At 38.9% G+C, this 25,315-nt stretch overlaps 1 protein-coding gene across 1 annotated transcript in view; it reads left to right on the top strand.

Annotated features, from left to right (window-relative positions):
* Positions 1-21,157, top strand: part of cpne8 (copine VIII) — a 48,635-nt gene extending 27,478 nt beyond the window's left edge. The window contains exons 6-20 of the mRNA XM_072673670.1: positions 2,857-2,933; positions 5,975-6,038; positions 7,413-7,516; positions 7,702-7,806; positions 7,934-7,975; positions 8,059-8,134; positions 10,135-10,188; positions 10,562-10,623; positions 11,460-11,506; positions 11,924-12,105; positions 14,518-14,645; positions 14,961-15,063; positions 16,355-16,412; positions 17,991-18,064; positions 18,166-21,157. Coding sequence (XP_072529771.1) covers positions 2,857-2,933; positions 5,975-6,038; positions 7,413-7,516; positions 7,702-7,806; positions 7,934-7,975; positions 8,059-8,134; positions 10,135-10,188; positions 10,562-10,623; positions 11,460-11,506; positions 11,924-12,105; positions 14,518-14,645; positions 14,961-15,063; positions 16,355-16,412; positions 17,991-18,064; positions 18,166-18,378 — 1,389 coding nt within the window. The 3' untranslated portion in view covers positions 18,379-21,157. The remainder of the gene's footprint in view (positions 1-2,856; positions 2,934-5,974; positions 6,039-7,412; positions 7,517-7,701; positions 7,807-7,933; positions 7,976-8,058; positions 8,135-10,134; positions 10,189-10,561; positions 10,624-11,459; positions 11,507-11,923; positions 12,106-14,517; positions 14,646-14,960; positions 15,064-16,354; positions 16,413-17,990; positions 18,065-18,165) is intronic.
* The last annotated feature ends 4,158 nt before the right edge of the window (positions 21,158-25,315 follow it).

Raw genomic sequence — 25,315 nt, 5'->3', positions numbered from 1 at the left:
TCTAGCAGACGTCAATGTCAGTCTTACCGCCCTTCAACTTCCATAGCTCTGTCCAGCGTTGCAACATGCTGCAGATGTTCACTCATGTCTTTGCTCTAGGTCATGGGTGAGACCTTGAGCTGCTCATATAACTGATTGAACACTTAGTGTCGTACCTGACACTGCTGGTATGCTGGTCACCTGAAAAAACAGCATGTTGTGTTATGAATGTTGGTGGCCTACATCATTGTGTCTTGTTCATTTATTTTTTATTTAAACATACACCGATCAGCCATATCATTAATACCATCCTTAACACAATCCTTGTTTCTACATGCATTGTTTATTATATCATATTCACTGACCATACAGGAGCACTCTGTAGTTCTGTAATTACAGACTGTAGTCCATCTGTTTCTTTACATACTTTCTTAGTCTCTTTTCACCATGTTCTTCAATTGATCAGGACCCCACAGGACCACCACTGAGGTATTATTTGGGTGCTGGATCATTCTCAGCACTGCAGTGACACATACATGGTGGGGTGTGTTGCGCTGATATGAGTGCATCAGGCACAGCAGTTTTTAAACACCTCAGCGTCACAGCTGGACTGAGAATGGTCAACCAGAAATATGCAGCCAACAGCATCCTGCGACCACTATGAAGGACTAGAGGACCAACACAAACTGTGCTGCAATAGACAAGCTTCTGTCTCTGACTTTACATCTACAAGGTGTTTAAAAGAATGGACAGTGAGTGGACAGCACTACTGTGTCTCATCCACTCTTACCAGCACAACACATGCCAACACACCTCCACCATGTCAGTGTTACTGCAGTGCTGAGAATAACCCACCACCTAAATAATAGCTGCTCTGTGGTGGTCAGTCCTGTGGGGTTCTGACCATTAAAGAACAGGGTGAAAGGAGGCTAACAAAAAGTGTGCTTAGAAACAGATGGAACTACAAAGTGCTGATGTAATGGACAATGAATATAGAAACAAGATTAGATGTTGTTAATGTTATGGTTGATTGGTGTTTTATTGACAACAGCTGGAATATTAGACAAATTTCACCAAATGTTCCAAAAAGCCTTCTGGCGTAGAAATCGATGACCTCTTCTTTAATCAATGCCTGAAGTGGTCATCAGTAGAGAGACTGAGGCTGCTGGTATTTGAATGTAAGACGTGATGTGTGTACTATGGTAGGTTGGTGTGGAATAACAATCAGGATTAAAATACAACAGCTATCGATCAGCTTTCCTGTTCATTTTAGGAGCTGTCTGCTCACTTCACAAGAAGCAGAACATGTTGGCACCAAAGCTATTACAGACTAATACTGAATTTTTGTCGCTAATATTTTAAGTGGCCAGTGGCATGGCCTGTGAAGGCACCAAAATAGATTCCAAATAAAGCTTGGAGAAGATCTTGAAAATGCGTTTGAGTGGATTACAAGCATTTATGGACTAAAGGCTCGCAGGATAGAGTCTCTGCACTGAAGCCAGACTGTAAAAAAAAAACATGATAGTGTGTTTTACTTATTTAGGAGATGTGGCAGAAAAGTGAAAGAGGAAATTTAGCCAAAACTGCTGTTCCTGACATGATATGGTTAAGAGAGCTCTGATGAAACATTCTTTAAAGCCTGAGGAGCACAGATCTAGCTGATCTGTCAGCTGAGAACTTCTGACAAAATGTTTTTCTGAGCTGTTGGGTGACCAGATCAGCCATGACATCCTTCTCTGGAGACCAAGCTTGTGGCAGACACACACACACACACACACACACACAGGCACACACACACACACAAACACACTATGCAGTGTATTTACACATATGCAAAATCATCATCAACATCATAAATCATATCCATGATATTGAATATATGTACAGGAACAGGAATGACCAACAATATCATGAGTAGAGGTGTATTAGTAAATATCACTATCTCGAAGGATTTGCAAGATTATGTTTTGCAACATAGCTCTGTCCAGCGTTGCAACATGCTGCAGATGTTCTCTCATGTCTTTACTCTAGGTCATGGGTGAGACCTTGAGCTGCTCATATAACTGATTGAACACCTACTGTCTTACTTGACTCTTTCATGACCCTGCTAAAAAACAGCTGCATATCAGGAGTAGGGGTGTAAGAAAATATCAGTGTATTGAAGTATTACAATACTGTGTTTTGCAACACTGTATCGATTCTGAAGATTGCTGTCAGACTCTGGTTCATTTTGTGTTGTGTTTAAACCCTGTTCGTCTTGTACTCTAACTTCATCAAAAAAAAAACTTTTTTACTCAATTTACTACATTTTATACATATGATGGTGTTTTTTATACTATGACAGTTTTTCTTAAAAAGCAAAATATATAATCTAGTGCAGTATATTGAGCCATAACCCTTATATTATGATACATATATTGCATCATCAGGTTTTTTGCTAATACAAAGCGCTAATCAGGATCAACACAGCCAATGTTAACACTGCATTTATTAGCTCAAACGCACACAAATATTAGAATAACCACACACATTAATACAAAAAGTAGTGATTTAAAGTGTGTCAATATATTTAACCATTTCCCAAGCGCTCCTTAAAGATGCATTATTTGTAGTTCTTAACCTGTTCCTAGTGTGGCTAATCAGTGCTTAATTAAATTAAATTAGGTGAGCTACCCAAAGCTGTGTTCTTATAACCAGGAAATCTGCCTACATAACTACTTTAAATACATTCCTTTTTTTACTTTTTACTGTGTATATGTTTATTTGTTCTATTTAATTTAGTTGTAATCAGTACTGTACATAAAACATATATGTAAGACCTCCTGACACTGTATAATGTGTGTGTGTGTGTGTGTGTGTGTGTGTGTGCATCTTCAGGACTTCTTGGGCCAGATGTACTGTACTTTGGGAGAGGTGGTTGGTTCACCAGGTAGTCGCATGGAGCGACCCCTCATGTGAGTATGGCTTACTAATTCCACAACTGTCACCCCTTCTCTCTATTCCACACTCCATCATACCTGTCCCTGATGAACACACAGAGAGAGAGAGTTAACCTCAATACAAGCCTAACACAGGTTGCACCTCAAATTTAGTAACGTGTCCTCATTCTTTTTTGTGTGTGTTGATGCTTATACATGCAATTGTGCATCGGAGCATGTGTGCACGTTCCATGTGCTTGAGCCTTTGTGTGTGTGTGTGTGTGTGTGTATGTGTTCCTAAGGCGCTGCGTCTACATACATGAATGAATTATAGACTTAGTGTACAGTGACACATTGGGCACCGCTAGATGATGATGTAAGAATGTGCCTCTCCTAGAGTATTATATAACTGGAGATGGCTTCATTCAGCAGCACAGTATCCTGAATGCTCCCTGAATACACACATTCATTCAGTCAGCATAGCCTTAACATGTTCATTTATTAATAACACACATTGTATAAAACCCACTCATTCACCCTCCTGGGTCAGAAATCACCTGTTCTGTTCATTCACACATCAGTAAAAGCTGAATGCACACCATGCACTGTGGGGGTATGTCACATGTATTCATTCATTCATTCAGTCAGTCAGTCAGTCAGTCTTTCAGTTGTTCATTATTTTATTCATTTATCTGATCATTGATCACTGTTTCAGTTACTTTGTAGTCGTACAGTTACAAGTCAAGTCAAGTCAAATTTATTTGTATAGTGCTTTTTACAACTGTTGTCATCACAAAGCAGCTTTACATAATCAGTAATTAGTAAAAGACAGACAAAAAAGAAATAACGTAAGACATGAAGGATCAAAGACCCCCAGTGAGCAGCCAACGGCGACAGTGGCAAGGAAAAACTCCCTCAGAGCTGGAGGAAGAAACCTTGGGAGGAACCAAGACTCACAAGGGGGACCCGACCCATCCTCCTCTGGTCAGAACTATTTGAACATTAATGATAGAAAATTACAAAACAGATACAACAGATAGTTAATGATAGTGATAATAATAGTGGCAGATAGTTACGAGTCCATTTAAGTTTTAACATGGTCATTAAACAGGTAGCAGTGGTAGGAGGGTGTGCCACTGGTCTGGTACACAAGATGGATTATATATATAATATTATCCAGCTAATATTTTTGAAATTGTGATCAGGTTATTTAGCTGATATCAAAAGCTGATGACAGTCTTTTTTTATATAAATTACACAAACAGAAAGTTTTGGTAGAATACTCTGCTAATTACTATTAATATTAACTATGACAATGTTAATTCTATGTACTTTTTAAACACACTATTAACTATTTAACCATTTTGTAGTGTGTTAAATTTGTTCTTTTCCAATCTGACTGACCTTCCTGACCAGTATCCTTCAGCTACCAGTATCAGTATCTATTTGTGATAGGGTCGTATAGTGGTGCACACTCTGTACTGATATTTTGTATGTTGTTTTTGAAAATGCGCTGTTCAGTGCTCGTTTAAAGATGAAGAAAGGTGTGCCGCTCTCTCTCTGATAACACATACACTCGCTGGATAGTTTTATATCATTTCAAATATTATTTTGTGTTTTTAGGATATGGTCCACTGTAAAGAAGTTCCAGTTTTTTTTTTTACCTTCTGAGGACACTCATGACTCATGTTCGTTAATGGCATATTGAGAACGCCAGAGGTGTGCTGTTCAAACAAAGAACTGGATCTAGAGCTGGATTAAAATAACTGATAACCGATCCATTAAAATATGTCTTTAAATCATACTCTACCGCTTTGAGTATATTGTAAATGTCCACAGTGCTTGAACACTGACCAACTTCATCTTTTAGGCCTGTTTAACAGAAGTTAGCACAGTGCAGTGTGTAAAATGCTGAATAAATATTTTTTACACAGTTTTGATAGCATTGTTTAAATACCAAATACTTTGTTTAAGGTATGTTACCGAGTACCTTGATTTTTATTTTTTTTTACAATTCTTTTGCATACATGTTATCAGAACACATTGGTTTAAAATCTTTTTTCATTTAAGATGGTGCAAACATATTCTGACCATGTCCATTTATTCATCCAGTCATTTAGTCATATCTCAAAGTCTATACACACATTTGCAGACTATACAGAATCTTAAATGTGTGGTTCTTTGGCATAACATTGTATAATAAACATTTTTAGCTCCCATTCTTTCTGGAACCTTTCAGTGGATGAAATGTCTGAAATGTTTACAATTTAAAGAACCTCCACATAACAAAGTTTCTATAACATTTAGGGAGCCTTTATATCCCGTCAAAGTTTTCACACTCTCATCTAATTTTTAAATATAACTCTAATAACAATTATCAGTTGAAAGGTTCTTTAGGGAACCCAAACCACTCCAAATAACCCTTTTGGTACCGAGTGTGCTGCAGTTTTTGGTGGTGGACCTGTTTATAATTTTTTTATCAGTCATTTTTTATCAGTCATTTTATATTATAATCACAAGTTAGGTTGAGTCAACACATCTTTCATTCTCTCTCTCTCTCTCTCTCTCTCTCTCTTTGAGGGCTGTATGCAGTATGTGTTTTGTGAGTTAATTTAAGTGCCTCTCTCCCTGCACCAAAGGGGTTTGTATTCAAACCAGATTAAAGGACTTGCTTCAATTAACCATTGATTTCTGTCTACATCCATTTCATCGTCAATGTGACAGTACACTGAGCTACTTACAGCAATTGAAAACAACAATTTAAGCTAAAGCATAACTAAGGCATCAGTTTGTGTCTTGCTGTGTGGTCTTCACAATCCTTTCTTCCTTTCTTCCTCCGTTTCTGCCAAGATTTTGTCACTAGTCACTCAGACAGTCAGTCTGTAGCTGTGATGTCCAGTCTTGACCAGATCATGCTGTTGTATTACAGTGGATGTTTTGAGTGTAACATTTCTAGTGCTGGTTTCTAATAAAAGAAATGATGTTTATGTTGGTAATGATGCTTTAACGTATTTTTAAAACTAGGTGTCGGAGCTTTGCTAGAATGCTTATTATTTGTACGCTGCAATGTTTTACAGTGGCATTCCTGGTAAGAACTGTGGAGCCATCATTATAAAAGCAGAAGAGCTTGGAAATTGCAGAGTAAGTAATCCCTCGTTTAATCCACTTTTCCTTCTCCTCCTATACTTCTATACCTATATCTTCCTCTTCCTCTTCTTCTTCTTCCTCTTCCTTTTCTTCTTCCTCTTCTTCTTCTTCTTCCTCTTCTTCTTCTTCTTCTTCCTCTTTTTCTTCCTCTTCTTCTTCCTCTTCTTCATTTTCTTCTTCTTTTTCTTCTTCTTCTTCCTCTTCCTCTTCTTCCTCTTTTTCTTCCTCTTCCTTTTTGTCTCCTTCTTCTTTTCCTTCTTCTTCTTCCTCTTCTTCTTCTTCTTCTTCTTTTTCTTCTTCTTCTTCTTTTTCTTCTTCTTCTTCTTTTTTCTTCTTCTTCCTCTTCTTCCTCTTTTTCTTCCTCTTCCTCTTCTTCTAATTCTTCTTCTTTTTCTTTCTCTTCTTCTTCCTCTACTTTTTCTTGCTCTTCTTTTTTTCTTCTTTATCTTCTTCTTCCTCTTCTTCTTCTTCTACTTCTTCTTCTTCTTCCTCTACTTTTTCTTGCTCTTCTTTTTTTCTTCTTTATCTTCTTCTTCCTCTTCTTCTTCTTCTACTTCTTCTTCTTCTTTTTTTTCTTCTTTTTCTTCCTCTTCCTCTTCTTCTAATTCTTCTTCTTCTTCTTTCTCTTCTTCTTCTTCCTCTACTTTTTCTTGCTCTTCTTTTTTTCTTCTTTATCTTCTTCTTCGTCTTCTTCTTTGTCTTCTTCTTCTTCTACTACTTCTCTGCTCCCCTTCTTCTTCTTCTTCTTCTTCTTCTTCTTCTTCTTCTTCTATTACTTCTACTTCTCCTTCTTCCTTTTCCTCTTCTTCTTCTTCTCTGCTCCCACTTTTTCTACTAATTCTTTTTCTTCTTAATCATCATCTTCTTCTTCTTCTTCTTCTTTTGTTTATTTTTTGTCATTCTGGTTTTTTTTTGTGTTTTTCTTGTTTTCCTTTCTTCTTTCCTTTTTTTCTTCTTCTTCACCTCCTCTTTCTTATACTGCATGTTCTTTTTCTTGTTGTTTGTCTTCTCCTTCTCCTCGCTCTTTATTTTTGTTCTCATTCTTCTTTCTCTCATTTCTTCTTTTTTTTTCTTGTTTCTTCTCCATCATTACTCTTCTTCAATTTTTTTCTTCTCAATCTTCTTCCCCCTTTCCTTCTTCTTCTTCTTTTTGTACTTATTTTTCTTTTTCTCCTTCATTTTCCTCTCTTAATTCAGTCACTTTTCACAGCTGTAATGTGCTGGGTCTGTGCCTCTGTGGTTTCCATAAAACCTTTTCCGTTGAATAATGAATGCACAACATGCTTGAATGCACACAAACACGCTTGCACACATGCTGAGAGAGCCAAGGCCTCGGGACACTGCAGCTGTTTATGTTCTTTATGTTAGGAGTCGGTTTTGCTGCAGTTTTGTGGAAACAAATTGGACAAGAAGGATTTCTTTGGCAAGTCCGACCCATTCCTTGTCTTTTATCGCAGCAACGAAGATGGAACGTGAGTTTCAACAACTGGTTTTCTTTCAATCCTATTAACTGGCTAAAATACACAGCAAAGAATCTGAGTGGGGATCTCCAGCATGGTCTGGGTTAGAACAGGGGGATTCAGTATGAAATGTTAATCATCGAGATTCAGCCCAGCAGAACAGTTTGTGAGTCACTCTTCTGGATGATGTTGAACAGATACACCATTTGCCATAAGACTGAAGTGGTGAAGAACACTCTGGATCCTGTGTGGCAGGCCTTCAAAATCCCTGTTAGAGCCCTGTGTAATGGAGACTATGACAGGTGGGTTCATAACTTCATTCCATAACTGCTGCACTTTATGTTGCTAACCCCAACAATTCAAATGATTATTGTCATTTTTAAATTCATTTGAATGTGTAACATCTGTCTAAATGAACCATTTTTACAGAGCAATAAAGATTGAAGTGTATGACTGGGACAGAGATGGAGGGTACGATTTCTCACACACATATAACAAGCATATAATTAAAGATGGAGTGATGGTACTGTATGCTAATGAGTGTATTTCTATAGGCACGACTACATTGGAGAGTTCAAGACTAGCTATAGGGAGCTGTCCAAAGGACAATCTCAGTTCAACGTGTGGGAGGTGAGTCACACATTTCTGCATTAATACAGACAGGGACACATATATAGTATGCACAGAAGTCTTAGACAGCTATTAATTAAGTAATAGAACAAGTGAGAGAGTGTGTTATTGCGAATATAATCACAGTCTTGAGTGGTCTATTAATTTTATTCAACAGCTTTAATAAATAAATAAAAATAAATGAAGAAGCCCTGAATTTCATACTGATTATGCTTTAATATCACAAATATATAAATGTAGTTCTCTGCAACAATAACGATTCCATAACACCAGGGTCGACTTGGTTTGTTAATGCGTGTTTGTTAATGTACTGGTTAATGTACTGGTCTTTTACGCAATGCAAGATAACTGGTTGAAATATGAATGGGAGTTCAACGGTCAACATGGCGTTTTGCAGATATTTATAGATAAAGTCCCGTCTTTCAAAGAAAAGAGCTTATCATATTTTGGTCTCTCTCCATTCATAGAGATGGTTTGGTTTGACGGGAAATAACTCTGGAGTGATACAGTTTTGTTGTTAAAAGGCTGTGCTGTTGTCACAAATATCAGCACATATAGAACATTTTCCAACCAATCAGTTGTTCTAAACTACAGATTGGAATTAACACAAATAAGCATGAATATTTGTACATTAATGATGCATGTAGTAAAAATAATATTGGTTAGAAGAACACAGATTTCCATAGGCAGTCACTGTATGGATTTACTCGGTTCCATCGGCTATGTACATGCACGCACACACAAAGGAATCAAGCTATACATATATATATAGTATGTATCCACAGAAGAAGTTCTCTTTGCTTTCATGCTGTACTTTATGCTATACTTTTTCTTTCTTTCTCTTTAGCCTTTCATATCAGTTTCGCACACACACCCACACACATATATATAACCCCACAGACACAGAGGGAGAGAGAAGGTGTGTAGATGCACACGAATGCCAGGCTCTGAAAAATGCTTCACATGGGAGTGGAATAAGTAAAGGTACATGCCTTTATGTAAACATCCAGGTTTTGGCCAAATCTCCCCTGAATGTATTAAACTAACCAAGACATAGCTAAAGCGTATTTAAAAGCTCATCACTGCCGCTACCAAGCTAATATTGTCAACAATATATGGAACTAATACACTTAGCATTGTGTACAGTATAGAATAGTATGCCATACAGTGTCAGAAACCACACAAGCAAGAAACAACTCAAGAGGTTTGAAGACAATGTGTGATTATCTATTGTCTATATACACTACATGTCCAAGTACTTGTGGACACCCCTTCTAATGAATGCACTCAGCTATTTTAAGTCCTGCCCATTTCTGACACAGATGCGCAAATGCATACAGCTTGTCTATTCGCTATAGAGAAGTATTGCCGATTTAAGGAGTTGGGGATGAGGTGGGGTAGTGATCATTCAATGCCCTCTTGTCACTTATTTCATTGAGATTCTCACAGCAATGCACCAAAATCTAGTAGTCAGCTCTCCCTGGACAATTGAGACAGTTATTCCAATAAAAGCAGAATATTTTTATACCCTTTTTATACCTGATTTTAGAAGAAACAACTCTCTCTCCCTCTTTCCCCACCAATCTCTTTTCCATCTTATCACTTGTTGTGACTGATTGCCTCCTTGCGGCACCTCAGCCGTTGTTTTAGAATTTCTTATAAGTGCGGAATGGCAAGAGCGTAAATCGGTTTACCTACATCAGATAAGCTCGCAGTGTGTACACTAGTCTCCCCTGAGCAGCTCAGGGTCAAGGGCACTGCATGCCACAAGGACGAACCGGTGGCCTATCACTGCCCTGTCAATCTGTGCCAGGAGATTTATCCAGCATTGCTCTTAGCGATTTATACCAGCCTTCAGCTTTTGCAGCTGCTGCTCATTGCTTTTCCATTTCACGTGGCCATGTTCATGCACCCTGGCCATTATTAGTCTCACTCAGATGGCAAAGTCTTGTTCTGCTCTATAAATCCCTGTGCAGTGAACAGCAGGTGTTTTTCTTCAGGTACTAAACATGAAGAAAAAGAAGAAGAAGAAAAAATACCTCAATTCAGGAACCGTGAGTACATTCTTGAACTGTGCTTCTCTTTTATTCTTTCAAAGAAGAGCTAGAATGGCTGACAACGGAGGCAGAATACTTGTACGTTCTAACAAATGTCATTATTGGTAAGACTTCTTATTGAAGGTCCTACATTATATCTTCATAAGCAATGCACAAAGCCTTCATAAGCTGTGTATTAACATTCATAAATGATCATGTAGCTCACTTCTTATATGACTAGGTGCTCTTTGTCCTCAGTGAGTGGCATCATCACAGCAGTTATGAATATTTATATGATGTTTATGATGCAGGTATGCATTGCTTATTGAAAGTGTAATGGTGTCTTTGAGGACTGTAAATAGGAAGTGTTACCAAACTTCCATCTCAACAGGTGACCCTGCTGTCATGCCTCATAGATGTTGAAGTCACTTTCTTGGACTATATTAAAGGAGGGTGAGCCTTACATATATCAGATATGGCAGATCTTGTGCAAATCACGGTCTGTGCATGTATGTATGTGTGTGTGTGTGTGTGCGTTGTGTTTTCTTGCCAATGCATGCATCTTTGGTGACATGACCAACTCTCAGTACTAGGAGTGTAACGGTACTTGTATTTGTGTTGAACTGTCAGGGCACAGATGTCACAGTTTGGTGCACGCAGTTGTACCGAGAATATACAGTATGTGTATTTGCCGCATGCTTTCCAAAACGCTTCTGTTAGCAGTGTGCATGGTCACGTTGATTACATCCAGCTAGGGACGGCAGTTGTTCTAGAAAGGAGGCTTTAATACGCATGGAAAGTGCCCTGCCCCCCCTCTCTGCCTTACCTTGTCCACTCACTGACAAGGGGCCATGCTACATTAGAGGCACCGTAATAACTTCAGCTAAAAATAGCGCTGTCTATGCTGAGACTGAGTAACATTCATAACACAAGGCCTGCTGCTTAAGCCGGAGAACAAACACTTGAAGAATCCTATTTGGACAAGCATCTATAACGATACTTAGTATTCACAGTGGCTGGTGTACGTCTCTAAATTTAGCACACATGAAATGCATGAATAATGCATTTTCTTTCTTTTTTTACCAACCCATAGCAAAATGAAGGAAACGTTTTAAGCCCAGACTCTCTGTACAGTGCATGGCCATGAAATGGAGTCCCTTAAATTCCTCCATTTCTTTTATTTCTTGCAAAAAAGGCTTATTTTAGTGGGTATTACTCATTTTATGTTAATTAGCTGTTATCAATAGCAAAAGGTCTGATCTATTCTGTCACTTTGTATTCTTTTGCAGCACTCAGATTAATTTCACGGTGGCAATCGATTTCACTGCATCAAATGGTGAGCTTATCTTCCTGGAAGATTATGTTATAATTAAACGCTTTCATCCGATGATTTTATGTGGTGATAAGTCTTTGTAAGTCTTTTTGATGCATCCTCAATGCGCTGTGTGTAACTTTGCCCTGCTTCTATACCAGACTGCTGCAGACTTCTCCAGAAATTGGCTCTTCAAACTTCAGACACATAGTGTTCGCTATAAAAAGCATGCTAATAGCTTTTGAATAGTTAACTGGCATGAAAACAAACAAAAAAATACCCAGAGATGACATCAAATCATGTTCATCTTCTTTAATGCACCGCCCACACGTAAGATCACTTATATGAGTGAGTCAGGAAAACATGAAGCGAGTGCTCATTATCTAAAGTGCAATGGATCAGGCTTTTGTTTTGTTTGTGTCCTTTTCTATTTGTGGCCAGGCAACCCTTCACAGCCTACCTCTCTCCACTACATGAACCCGTACCAGCTCAATGCCTATGCCATGGCTCTGAGAGCAGTGGGGGAGATCATTCAGGACTACGACAGTGATAAGATGTTCCCTGCGCTGGGGTTTGGTGCGAAACTGCCTCCTGATGGCAGGGTATCACATGAGTTTGCCCTGGTGAGTCAGTCACTATGGATGGTACCACCTACAGAGGACTTGGACACTGCTGGGGTTTCTAATCACAGAGAAATTAACAAATGGCAGAAAATAATGCTGTAATTACTCACTTATTTTATATACAATATAAAGTTGATTAGGTCACTGTCTGAAAATGTCTAGAAATCAGTAAGGCTGGCAGTCACCGCAGTAGAGTTGTTGTGCAAGGACGGAGGTTGACCCGATATCGCTGCTAATGCCGTGATATCGATGGTAATGCCACAACAGCTATGCTGGGCAAAGCCGGGGGTTGCCATGGTAGTGATGTTACCGCCACATTAGTGATGCTGGCAGAGGTTGGTGGCTGATTCGGGAGTTATGCTGGAAGAGGCCATTACCGGTGCGGTATCAATGCTAAAGCCCCAGCAACGATGCTGGACGAGGCAGACAGAGCCTTGCGTGATAGCAATGCAAAGACTGTGTGAAAAAAAGCAGCAAATTGAAAAGAAAAAAGAAAGTTCCAGGAATTTTCCTTTTTGTGCATCACTGCAAAGTTACTTAAATACTGGAAACACTAGAATGTATTTTAAATATTTGATCTAATAGTTGAAGTGTTTGATTTGATTGTTTGACTTTTATTAAATTATAATAATGTTAAAACATGAGTAATTCTAACCTGTTATTTTATCATTCCAACTTGCAGCAACTTAAATCAGTTTCAATCTGTCTGGCTCCAAGGCAAGTGGCCACCCCAGCCGCAGGTTCTGCATTTCTAGTGACCCCAGTGTTGTGACCAGGGGCCACAGGCAATGTGTCATGTCTAGCCCTCGATAGTTCTATTTTTAAAAAAGAATCAGAGAATACACATTTCTTGCAGTGAATTATTGAGTATAATGATAAAAATTTAGAAGAAGAGCTTGATGAATGTTTGCAACTGAAAAAGATATTAATAATATATGCTATAGAGTGTGTGGGGTTGTTTACCTCAGAAATGTGCACTGTTAATAATCATAAGTCACATATCTTTATGATAGTTTAGATAGTTTCAGTATTTGAAATCTATTGGAGAGTTTGCAGTGGAGACATTTACCCCCTGCACAAACAATCTACATAAATAGTACTAATTTAAGAAGACTGGACTCGTCCTATAGGTTGTTTCCAGATGCTACGTCCGCAGCCAGCTCCCCTGTTTGCTAACATATCTCCCCTTAAGGGTTGCACACTGGCTCCATATGCACTCAGCTGAACATTAAGGGCTTACTAGAGGGAATAGCTCTTCTGTATGTATGCCTCACACAGGCCAGCAAATGGAAAACAGTGAAGGACCCTTCTGGTCCCATCCCCAGCAGATCTTTGCAGTGCCCAAAAACATGGGTGACTGCTTCATTTGGCTGTTGTTTGTTTTTGATGTGCATGGCGTATTAATTACTGAGCCTGCTCTCTGTACACAGTAGTCCAGTAGTCTTGCTTCTCACTCCCTCAGAGAAATACGACATACACCAGTTCAGTCATTATAAACAGTACAGTGTATAAGTGTGTGTTGACATATGTATTTAGAACAGAAATGTCTTGATGTCACCTATGACTTCTTCCTGGCAGATTTGGTCAAGGTTGTTCAGGTTGGTTGGATGATGCTTAGATTCAGAATTCAGTATTCAAACACTGCCATACATCCTCGATTGGACTGGGACCTTGATTTTGACTTAGAAAATTCAAATTGTTCAAATCTTGTGTTGTTTGTTTTTGTGCTTGGGATCATTGTCCTGTTTAGTTTTTTTCAAGGAATTTTAAGCAGACAAAATACGGTTATCTTGCAGAATGTCTCATTATTTTAAACCATCCATCCTTCTTTTTAATTTTGACAAGATGCCTAATCCCCACTGAGGAAAAGCACTCCCACAGCATGATGCTGCCACCACCATACTTCACTGGTGGTGTAATGTTTGCTGAGGACTTAATAGTGTTAAGTTTTTGCCACACTTGACACCGTTTTTATCCAACTTGGTCACAAAACCCTGTCACACATTTTGCTGGGTTAATATCATGTTTTTGGGCAAACTCTTGGAGCCTTTAGCGAATTCCTTAATAGAATAGAACTTACTCTGATCTAAGAAATAGGAGTATGCTGTTTACATGACCACTTGAATAATCAGATAACTTCAGAAATCCAATTCTGGGTGAATTTTTTAAACACACTCATTGTGTTTGTGTTAGGGTAATTACTTTAATCTGTGTAAAGTTGGAGCTTTCAGAGCACAGGGGTGTAATTTTTTCAGCAGGGATGAATTTTTTTCAACATGCTTGCTTACATAAACCAAAATCAGTATACACAATTCATTGTAATTATCAGTAAAAAATGCTAGAACCCATGTCCTGACATTGTACATCTGTGTGTGTGTGTGTGTGTGCGTGTGTGTGTGTGTGTGTATTTAGAATGGGAACCCAGAGAACCCATACTGCACTGGCATAGAAGGAGTGTTGGAGGCATATTACCGGAGTCTGAAAAGTGTTCGTCTCTATGGTCCCACATTTTTCTCACCTGTTATTAATCATGTAGCGAGGTGAGTCACAGCACAGCTCACCACAGACACCAGCAGCTGATAGCCTTAAGCCAGTAATTGCACTTCAGTACACACACCAGCACGTTCATACCTGGCCTTTGACTGGACCTACCTGTGCAGCAAACCGATGGCGCTCCTCACCATATCCTAGACAGCTGGGGTGCTGTTAGTGTTTTTAATTAAACCTGTAGTTTAGGTATGAAATGGGCAGAAACTGACAGACAGTTTAAATTGATGTCATTATGAATCTGCATGTTATTACGCTTCCTTTTCCCGTGTTTGAGTTTAATAGCTTCTGCTGTCTCTCTCGCTCAGGTATGCATCACTGGTGAAGGGCGGCTCAGAGTACTTCATCCTCCTCATCATTTCAGATGGAGTCATCTCTGATATGGCTCAAACGAAGGAATCCATCGTAAATGTAAGTGAAAAGGATAAAAATGTGGCAGCTGGGGCTCCTGAGTAGGCATTGGCTGTATCATTGGGAGAGATTGTGAGTTTGATCCCTGGCAATTTCAAAGCCATCCATGGCTGAGAGTCCCAAGAAAGCATAATTGGCCTCGCTCTTTCTGGATGGTAGCATGGTACCCTCCCTTTCCCCTCATCACACTGAGTGCAGCGCAGGGGTCTATGGCAGTTAGCATTCTCCTTTTTCTTACATTTATGGCATTTGGCTGAGACTCTTAAGCAGAGCAACTTTTTAGGAGCATTAGGAGTCTTGCCTAAATCTTGTCTCATTGGTGTAACATGGTATTGTTGCCTGACTGGGAAATTGAACCCTAGTCTGCCACAGGGAAGGCTGTGTTTTCACTCTGTGCTACACCAATCAACCACCAAGTGCATTCATCTGTCCACTGAGGTTGGATTAGCATCAGTTTGCGAATTGCAATAGAGCTCCATGTGACTTGGAAGAACCATGTGTTGACACTCACTTCTCCGGTGGTGGTACCATCATGAGAGGAAGCTAGTCAGTGGAATTAGCCACAGTTCAGTTAGATGTGAGAGAAAACTAGATACAAGGACTACATTATGCTTTTGTAAATTCTACATGTTATTAGAGTGATTCTGCTTACAAGGTGTAATTATAGGAAAAATGCTGAAGTTAAGTATTTTTTCAGTGGTAGAATTGTTAGCAGATTTGATCTTTTTATAGATTTAAAGTCACCATAGAAGCCAGTAGCTGAATATGTGGATTGAAGATAGGTTAGACATCACTGCGGCTCATAAAAATATCTGTGCCTTCAGGCATGACGTTTAAAACGACAAACTGAATAATAAAAAATTACAAAAAAAAAAAGTAATGGGATATAAATTGCATCCATTTTTCATTCCCTCAAAACATGTGGCAATTAAGTCACTGAAATGTGATTTTCAAAACAAGAATGGCTTTGGATGAGGAAGGGAGAAAGCCTTCAAGCTCTGACAAAAAGAGTCATTTATAATGTGTCAGCATGCCAGGCTCATCCAATACTGTTTACATCCAGAAGTTGCTCATCCTCTCACTTTTATGAGTCTGCTTTGTCTTTTATGCCATGTCATTATGTCGATCAGTCCAGCCCTGCCATATATCTCTTTGACAGTTTAGCATGCAACTAAAGATCTGATCTAATTAACCCTTTTGCGCTAAAGCAGAAGCAAAAGCAAAGTTCTTAATGTTTTCTACACACATGCATTGTATGGTTTTGTTTGTAATGCTGTTTTTCTGTTTAAAGGCATCATGTCTTCCAATGTCCATCATAATCGTAGGAGTTGGTTCAGCTGAATTCGATGGTAAGATCCATCAACATCAAAACCAGTACCATAGCAATAATGCTTATTTATTAGTGGTAGGCTTGTCCCAATGTCCATTTTATTTAATGCACACTAACTAACACTAACAGAACTCAATCTGAAAACACTGACTAAGCCTAGTCTTGTACTAAAGTGTCAATTCAGTTTAATTCAGAGTTTTTTACAAATCGCTTTTTACAACGACACTTGCAAAGTCATGAAAGTTACAAAGCAGCTTTACAGCGGTCTGGGTCCAAGCCTTTATTGAGCAAGCCAGGAAGAAAAAAAAAAACTGAGAGGAGCCAAGGCTCAAAAGACTCCTCCTTTTGTCAACACCATATAGAACAACAAATAACAGAGACACCAATAACTGATAATAGTGTAAAAGAGCCATGGCAAATGTGATAACATGCAATAAATGATAAGAATCATCATTGGAAACTGTTTTAGTCTACACTTAGACCTAATCTGGATTTGGCTTTTTTCTAGCTTTTTTCTGCTTTTTTTACAGTTTAACATGTCCGTTTGTCATCAGTACAGACCTCCTCTGCCATATTTAAATAAAGAATTAATAGTAGTAAAAGTTTAGAGACAGAAACAGCTTGCCAAATTGCGGTGTTGAAAAAGGGTCGATACTCCAGTGTGTGGGTTTGCAAGCGTGCGCCTGCATTCTTGTGAGCGAGGGTGTTCACATATGTGCATGTTTATTAAGCCATTCCCACAGAGATTTAGCATGTTCAAAAGCATATAGTGAAGAGCAAAGACGCCTGCTGCCGTGAAGCTAGCCAGATTCTCCTCAGTATCTCCTCCTGCTTTGAACATGCCCAAGCAGCTTTGAAATCCTTGTTTATCTCCCAAATCATCCCTTAGCATTGCCAATACATATTTAATATTTCTTTTACATCCTGCTGCAGAAAAAAAACACCTTTAGGAGTTTATGCTTATCTCTATTTGGTATATTACTCCCTTCTCTTTTCCTTAGTATATGTATTGTTTACATCCAATCCTATTCATGCACTTTTTTTGCAAACACAAAGGTATAGAAAGTTTGAGGAATTAATTTAAATTTCTTTGAAAAAAATACTTATTTAGTGACCAGGTATTTTCCTGATGCCTTGCAGATTAAGAAACAGTGCTATAGAACAGTGGTCCCCAACCCTGGTCCTCCCATCCTGCAAATCTTATTGTTTGTCCTGCTCCCAACATCCAGCTAACCACTAAAATGTGCAGGATATGTCCTTTAGAAAAGGAAGGTGCTATTAGCTCACGAGGGGCTGGTTTATGGCCTGATTAGCTAGATCAGGTTTGTTGGGAGCAGGGTAAAAACTAAAATGTACAGGGGGTCCCACACAACCAAGGTTTGGGAACCACTATTGTAGAATAACCACATTTAAATTATTAAAGACTCCTCAAAATGTGATGGTGCTATACCAGTTGAAATTTTCTCTCTTAGAGCCACATGTCCTCTCTTAGAGCCATATGTTAGAAAGCTGTATTTTTTAGGCATGTACCACTGGTGCAATAGTCAGGGGTCCACAGATATAACATTGCTTTTGAACTCTCTTATTTGTTCAACAGAAATGATCGAATTGGACGGGGATGAAGTCAGGATTTCATCGAGAGGAAGGTTTGCGGAGAGAGATATTGTACAGGTAAGCTCTGGCGGGGAGTGTATCTTAGTGCCGCATAAATATATTTGCCCTAGCAAATAATCCCTTTCACATTTTCCCTCTCACTCTCTTTCTCTCTCCAGTTTGTTCCTTTCCGAGACTACATCGACCCCAGGGGGAACCACATCCTTAGCATGGCCCGCCTGGCCAAAGACGTCTTGGCTGAAATCCCAGACCAGTTCCTGCACTACATGAGAACCAGAGGAATCAAACCCAACCTTTCTCCTCTTTCCTGCTCCTCCAAACCCCTGTCATCACTGGCACACCCTGCACTTCCACTACAGACTCAAATCTGATTAAAACAATGGGAGCTGTCCTACTGGAGGTTTACTCTCTTTCTCAGGATCATTCAGTGGTCAAGTGGGGTCAAGCGTTAGGCTTTTACGCTTTGCGTCATACAGTAGCTGGGTTTTTGGGGAGCTGAGCACGACTTCTGCTTGAAGTCTGTAGCTGGCAGCTCTCTCCATTGGACTCGTAGGCGTTGGATGTTAGTGGAGAGGCTGAGGAATCTTCCTAAACGATCAGGAAGTTTCTTGCATGCTTGGACCATTGAGTCTGATCCACCTTCATCTGTCTCATACCACTGTCTTTTCTTTCAGACTAAAAGCTGAGCAATGAACTAAATGTTTACAGTTTCTTGGTTTATACAAGCAAATAATTTTATACCTCATGCATATTCAAGTTATCGAAGCTCTATGCTGTTTCACAAACAAAACAAGGGTTGTGGCAGCTTTCTGCAGTGAAGGCAGACAGAGCACATCTCTAAGAAGCTGCTGAGTAGTTTGTCCTTTTAGTGCATCTTACTGAATATTCTGGACTCTTCCACTCTACTGCCTCAATGCATTTCTGCTCAAGTCTTACAGGGCCTGGAAAGACAAGCCTTACTCTCGGTTACACACTAATCTGTAGCTGCTTTCAGTTCTTTGCGTACAAGAACCAGTCATTTAAACCACTGCGGTCTCCATGTGTGCCATACCTACCTATATCAGCTTTTACACACTTTAAACACCACCTTAATGAATCCTGGAAATGCTACTGTAGCCATGGTAGCATTTAACTGCATGCACTTTTGAAGTGAGCTGTGTAAAATACTGAATTGGTTATGAGGTTTATGTGTTATTCATATGAAACCGAGAGGTTCTTCTGTACAAGAACTTACAACAGCATGGGACATTAATGTACTTAGTGAGGAGATCAGACACCATTGATGTTGAAGTGGAGTGTTTAATGTTTTAACTTTCACTTTTGTATGTTTTCCTTTTGTTATGAGCGCCACATTTCAAGCAAAGCCATTTTTAGCCTTCACAGACACCATCAGTGGTCTTGAAATAAGACAAAAACATTGATAATTTTTTTTTTTTTTTTAGATCAGACGGTTGTTTGGAAGTTTCACATTAAAAGACAAAATGAAAATGAGGCAGTTCTAATTATGATGTGAGTTATTTTAGATAAGAATTGAGCTATAATAAACTAAACCCTCGCCTCAAAGCTAAAAACAGATAAAGCTAAAGAATGCTGGAAGCTGCCCCAGCAACCAAGCTCAGAAAAAGCCCACACAAAGCCATGGAACTCAGGACTTCATTTATTCAACATGACAGGATGTCAGCTTAAAACTTACGCCCACTCATGCTGGCTCACATACTGTATTATCCTTATAAAACATGCATTAAACATACATCAATGTTTAAAACATAATGGAAAGCAATGGGTATTTTTCCCCCTTTCCTTTCTTTTGTCATTTTAAAGCCTGTTAGAGCTGATTCCAGGGCAGTATGACTGAAGTCTTTGTGACTGCTCTAGGTAATGAATATTCTTAGTATTTAGACTTTAGTATATGCTTGTGGTTCAGAAAACAATCACTTTTCATACTTGCTGGCTAATGCAATAAAATACGTATAGTATAGTATGACGTGCAGCTGTGTCTGCAGAGGTGGAAAAAGAATGCATTAGGGTTTAAATGCTGAGCTACAGCATGATGACACGGCCCACATGTTAATAAAGACATCAGTGGAGTAAATGTTACATGTTAGATGGTAGATGTGTTCAGTGGTCATAGCCTTGCACATCTATGGCCTATTACATGAGAAAATGTGGCTAATTATCAACCTTCTGCTAACAGACGTTGTAGTAGATCTTCTCAGGAAGGAGGTAGTGTCAATCGCTGACAACCCTATCTTCATTAAATACAGCGTAGCAATTGTGGTTGCTGTCCTTCATCCATTTCAGACATCTATTGTTTAGTGTTTTGATGGTGTTTCGTTAAGTTGGAACTTATTTTAACCCGTCCAGCTCATATGAAAACAATCCTATGCCATATGCTTTTGTCTACAGAGCGCTACAGAAATGCTGACTTTTCCTGAACTACAAAGCTACAGTATTTACCACGGTAAATAAGCATTTAATAGCTATTCAATGTAATAATTGTAACTGGGACATTTTGGAAGGTCCCAAGCAAATACTGTTTACCTTTCCTCATCAAGTCATAATTGTTATTAATGCCTGCATCATGTTTGCATGTGCAGTGTTTTGAAAAGTGATGCACATTTTGATTTATGTGAATCCTATTTTGTTTAATACTATGAATTTTGCCTTAATATATCACAGAGTCATTGGATTTATGTCATGCCTTTACTGTTTGTTGAGTAAGTATTATTTCTACAACTTTTTGCTTTCAGATATGATTTACTTGTACAGATTCAGATATGACAGAGAACTGCTCATTTGTGAATAAATGGATTTCTGTCGAGTGCATGTTGCAGCAAAAACTGCAAGGGTCCACACTGAACAAGCTCACCCTTATAACTCATAGTAAATGTTTTCAATATTTTTGTATAAATATTGTTGCATGATCCAGCTCGAGAAAACTAGCCGGTGGCTGGCTGTCCAACACAAAAATGTGCATAACATTTTTGCTAAAGTCAGATCAATGTAACTGATTTTATAATTATTTCTATCTATTATAAAATATGAAAACCTAGTATATTTACAAGTCTGTGGTAAATGGAAAAAGACTTCATATCACTGACTAGAGGATCACCGAGATGAGGTCGTCACAACACAAGTCTTAAACATCCTGAGATGGAAAAACAGGCTATGATTACTTGAGATGATATATGTAACATGACTGTTTATGAAATGTCATTTTTTAAATAAACATTACTATTTAACATTTTATAATGATTGACCAGCGTTGTTTTGGTGTTTGATGTTTAACGTATTTCCCCAAATAGTATTACAGGCACTGCTGTAAAATTTAAAATATCTTTCACAAAGAAATTTATTATTATTATTATTTTTTAAAGGAGTCAGTGGTATCCAAACCAACTTCGGGATTAGCTACCTTACTGCAGGTTTTAATTGCAACCCAAATCATCTAGCGCCCTATTAAGCCAAGGACTTCTGGGGGCTTTCATTAGTTCAATCAGGTAGGTGGATTAAGGATTAAGGATTTTAGTCTGCAAGAAGGAAGCTCTTCAGGAGCAGGGTTGGAGATAATGTCACTGTTAAGGGGTGCCGCAAGGATCTGTTCTTGGCCCCCTCTTCTTTGTTATTAAATTGATTCCTTTTAGACAAATTATCTGTAGCAATGCATTATCATAGCTTCCATTCTTATGCTGAGTTAATTACATATGTTAAATATTTGTTTTTCTTCATCACAGTCCTTTCCCCACTTATCTTTCTGAACTTTACAATCTTTACATCCTTCCTTGCACTTTTAGATCCTCTGGAAGTAAATGACTTGAGGTACCCCTTTGGTACCCGTCTTCTATAGACCTGAGCCATTGATCGATAAACACTGTAAATGCAGTTGTAGAACTTGAAAACCCAAAAAGAGAGTGGAGAAGGTTCTAGACTCTCCCATCAAAGACTCCCATCTAGACTCTCCCAGTTTAGATGTTGGATGATCATCACCCCACCTCATTCCTGACTCCCCAACACATTCAGAAAGCACTGGATGGAGCTCCATCACGTCAGAGAGGAAACACAATCCCACTGCTCCATAGCTTAATGCTGGGGGGGCTTTATACTCTTACAGCCCATGCCTGGAATTAGACATGGTGCCAATAGGTTCAAGTTTATCTACTCCATTGGCAATACTTCTCTACAGGGACTACACTATAAAAGTGCTACAAATGGTTATTTGATGCCATATTCAATGCCATAGAAGTACCAATTTTGGTTCCATAAAGAACCATTTTTGTAATAGTGATGTTTAAACTGATAAAGAAACTTTACATCAAGAGAAAGGTTTTTGGGGTCTACAGAAAGGTTCTGTACACTCAATCATCTCTATGACATGGAACCAAAAGTGGCTCTTCTATGGCATCAGTCAAAGAACTATTTGTAGCAAGAGTGTAGACAAGCTGTGTGTGCATTTGCACATCTGTGTCAGCAATGTGACATAAAGTAGCTAAAGCTGAATGCATTCATTAGAAGACGTGTACACAAACATTCAGACATACAGTGCAGCAGTTTTTATTTCAACAGCTCCAACCAGAGATGCACAACTTGCAGCACCAGTGAACAATGGACCACGGGTGTGGGGGAGATGACAGTGAATGGTGTATTGGCGCCATCTACAGGACAGAGTGTGTAATGCGCGTAGGTTGACCCTATGTATCTTGAAATAATGATCGCTGCTGTCCATTTAAAGTGTTAAAGGATTTTAATAGAAGGGTGGAGGGATGAATGGAGGGATAAATGAAAGGTGAGCAAGCTAAATGAATGTGTTTTAATGAAAGCATGGGGTAAGAGAGAGAGAGAGAGAGAGAGGTGTTATCAGTATGGAGATATAGCTGATTGGTAAGTGAACTGGACTGAGCTGGACTCACACTGGACATACCATCACTGGCAGTGGAAGGGGAACCTCCCCTCAACTGCACTTTTAGCATAAATGTATTAATTACATAATGGGATCTTTGACTCTTTCCTGTTTAGAGAATATCCATTTATAGTATCACTAAACACTTAAAAACTAATGTGTAGTGTAGGTTTATGCTTTATGAACATAAACATTGTACACTTTCTGCTGGATTTTTGCTGTGTTGATTTTGACACTGTTCCAACTCTGAATGTGTTTGTGTTGTGGGCTTGTATACATTTTTTGGTCAGATAAGCAGCTTCAGCATAGCAACATATTTATAAGGGTTTTTTCCCATAGGAAAGAATGAACTGCAAAAGTTGTGATGATACAAGTACACCAGTAACACCCCGCCAACAACATGGGGTACCACAGCAACCACTTGACAACCACCTGAGACATCATTACAACTATCTGGGATACCAAAGCACTAAACAACACCATAGCAACTGCGTGAAATACCATTGCAATTACCTTACAACACTGTAGCACCTATCTGGCAAGCACTTAGCAACACCACAGTAACCACCTGGGATATCACACCAACCACCTAGCAAACATTTGGCAACACCGTACCTACCACCAAAGAAACCAAAGCAACCACCTAGAAACACCATAGCAACGTCATAGAAACCACCTAGCAACACCTTAGAAACACCAGGGTTATCATAGCAGCCACTTAGCAACAACCTGGGAAGACAGTGCAACCACTTAAAACCACAGAGCTAACAATAGCAATAGCAGCCACTTAGGGAAATCATAGAGAAGTATTGCCAATAGAATAAGACTCTCTAATGCAGATAAATATGAACCAGGTTCCACCATGCCTAATGCCGGGCGTGAGCTAGGCCATTTTATTTCAAATTAGACCAAATATGCCCAGTTCTCGACATTGTGCCCAGACATTTTCTACTTAGTGTCCTTATCTCTGTCACCCTGTACTTGAATTTACGGTATGTGCAAATTTGAGCATCTGCTTTGCAAGCTAAACTATTTCCATTTAGTTGATTGCATCACATCTCAGGTTGTACTTAGTAAGAAGGTCAACAATTTAAATTGTAGCTGAGAAATTGCATCTAAGGAGTTAATAATTGATGCTGGCTCTAAACTTGTGGTAAGATGTATACAATCATTCCCAATATCAGGGCTCTGACCACTGGTCCAGAGGAATAAGGCTCTGCCACTTTGCCCAGAGGTTCGCTGTTGCAAATCCAGGTCATGCTGCTAGCCATCAAAAAAGCACAATTGGCCTTGCTCTCTCTAGGTTGGGTAGATGGCACTTTCCCCCACATCACTCCAGTTTGATGCTGGCCAACACTGCCGTCTGCTGGCCAATGCTTTCCTCACAGCACGTTGGTTGGCAGCAGTTTAGAAAAAGAGGTGATGGCTGGTGGAGGAGTCATGTGTCGGGAGCATTGTGTGTACTGGGCTGGGTAATTGGTGACCCAAATTGGGGAGAAAATATGTTTTAAAAAAAACAAACAATAGTAATAATTATCATTATTATTTCTTGTTTTACAGGCCAAAACATTAGACATTCATGCTGGGACAAGAGTCATTATTGATTCTGAACCTTTGTCTTCTGGGCTAATTAAAAAAATTCACAGCCTTCATTTAAGTCATTTCAGAGCATGAATGTCACATTTATCAAAACCCAGATTTATCTACAGTTTTATGAACAAATCCTATCCTGAATCTGCAGCTGGTGTAGCTCAATCTCATTTGTTGGAGAGCCATGAATTCCAGATCCTGCTGATAAAGGTGGTAGTGAACTTAAAAACATTATGTTGGGGATCTCTTTCATGACAACACAGTCAGTCTTTCAGTAAACTTAAATTCCTCAAATATCTGAAAGCAAACAATAGCTTTTTATTGTTAAGACAATTGTTAGAGTCAGTCTCTAATAATTAAATTGCATTCAGCTAAGAAACCCTAACATGTGGCTTACGTTTACCATATTTTGATTTGTGATTTCCCAAAAGGGATAATCAGATTATTATACTTTATGGAAGAGAGACTAAAACTGAAACCAATCATCACTTCTTTACATTTTACATCTACTCTGAATTCGGATTTACCTAAAAAATGATTGGAGAAATATTTCCACAAAATAACATTTTAAAAATAAATTTGTTTAGGATTTTTGTGCAAAACAAACATTTGGAAAAATTATAAAACAATATAATACAATATTTTAAAATGTACTCCTCAGACTTTCTTATAATGCAAAATCTAAAAGGAAGGAACTGTGCCTTATTCCAACAGACCTCAGTAAAACCAGAACTCCGAAGCGATATTCCTCTAAGCAGCTGATCAGCTGCAGCTTCGCAGACAAAGGCCCTGGTTGAGTTGGAGTTGGGCAGAAGCCCTGT

This window comes from Salminus brasiliensis, chromosome 2, assembly GCF_030463535.1.
Source record: "Salminus brasiliensis chromosome 2, fSalBra1.hap2, whole genome shotgun sequence".
Taxonomy (NCBI): Eukaryota; Metazoa; Chordata; class Actinopteri; order Characiformes; family Bryconidae; genus Salminus; species Salminus brasiliensis.
This window is presented reverse-complemented; position numbering and strand designations above follow the sequence as displayed.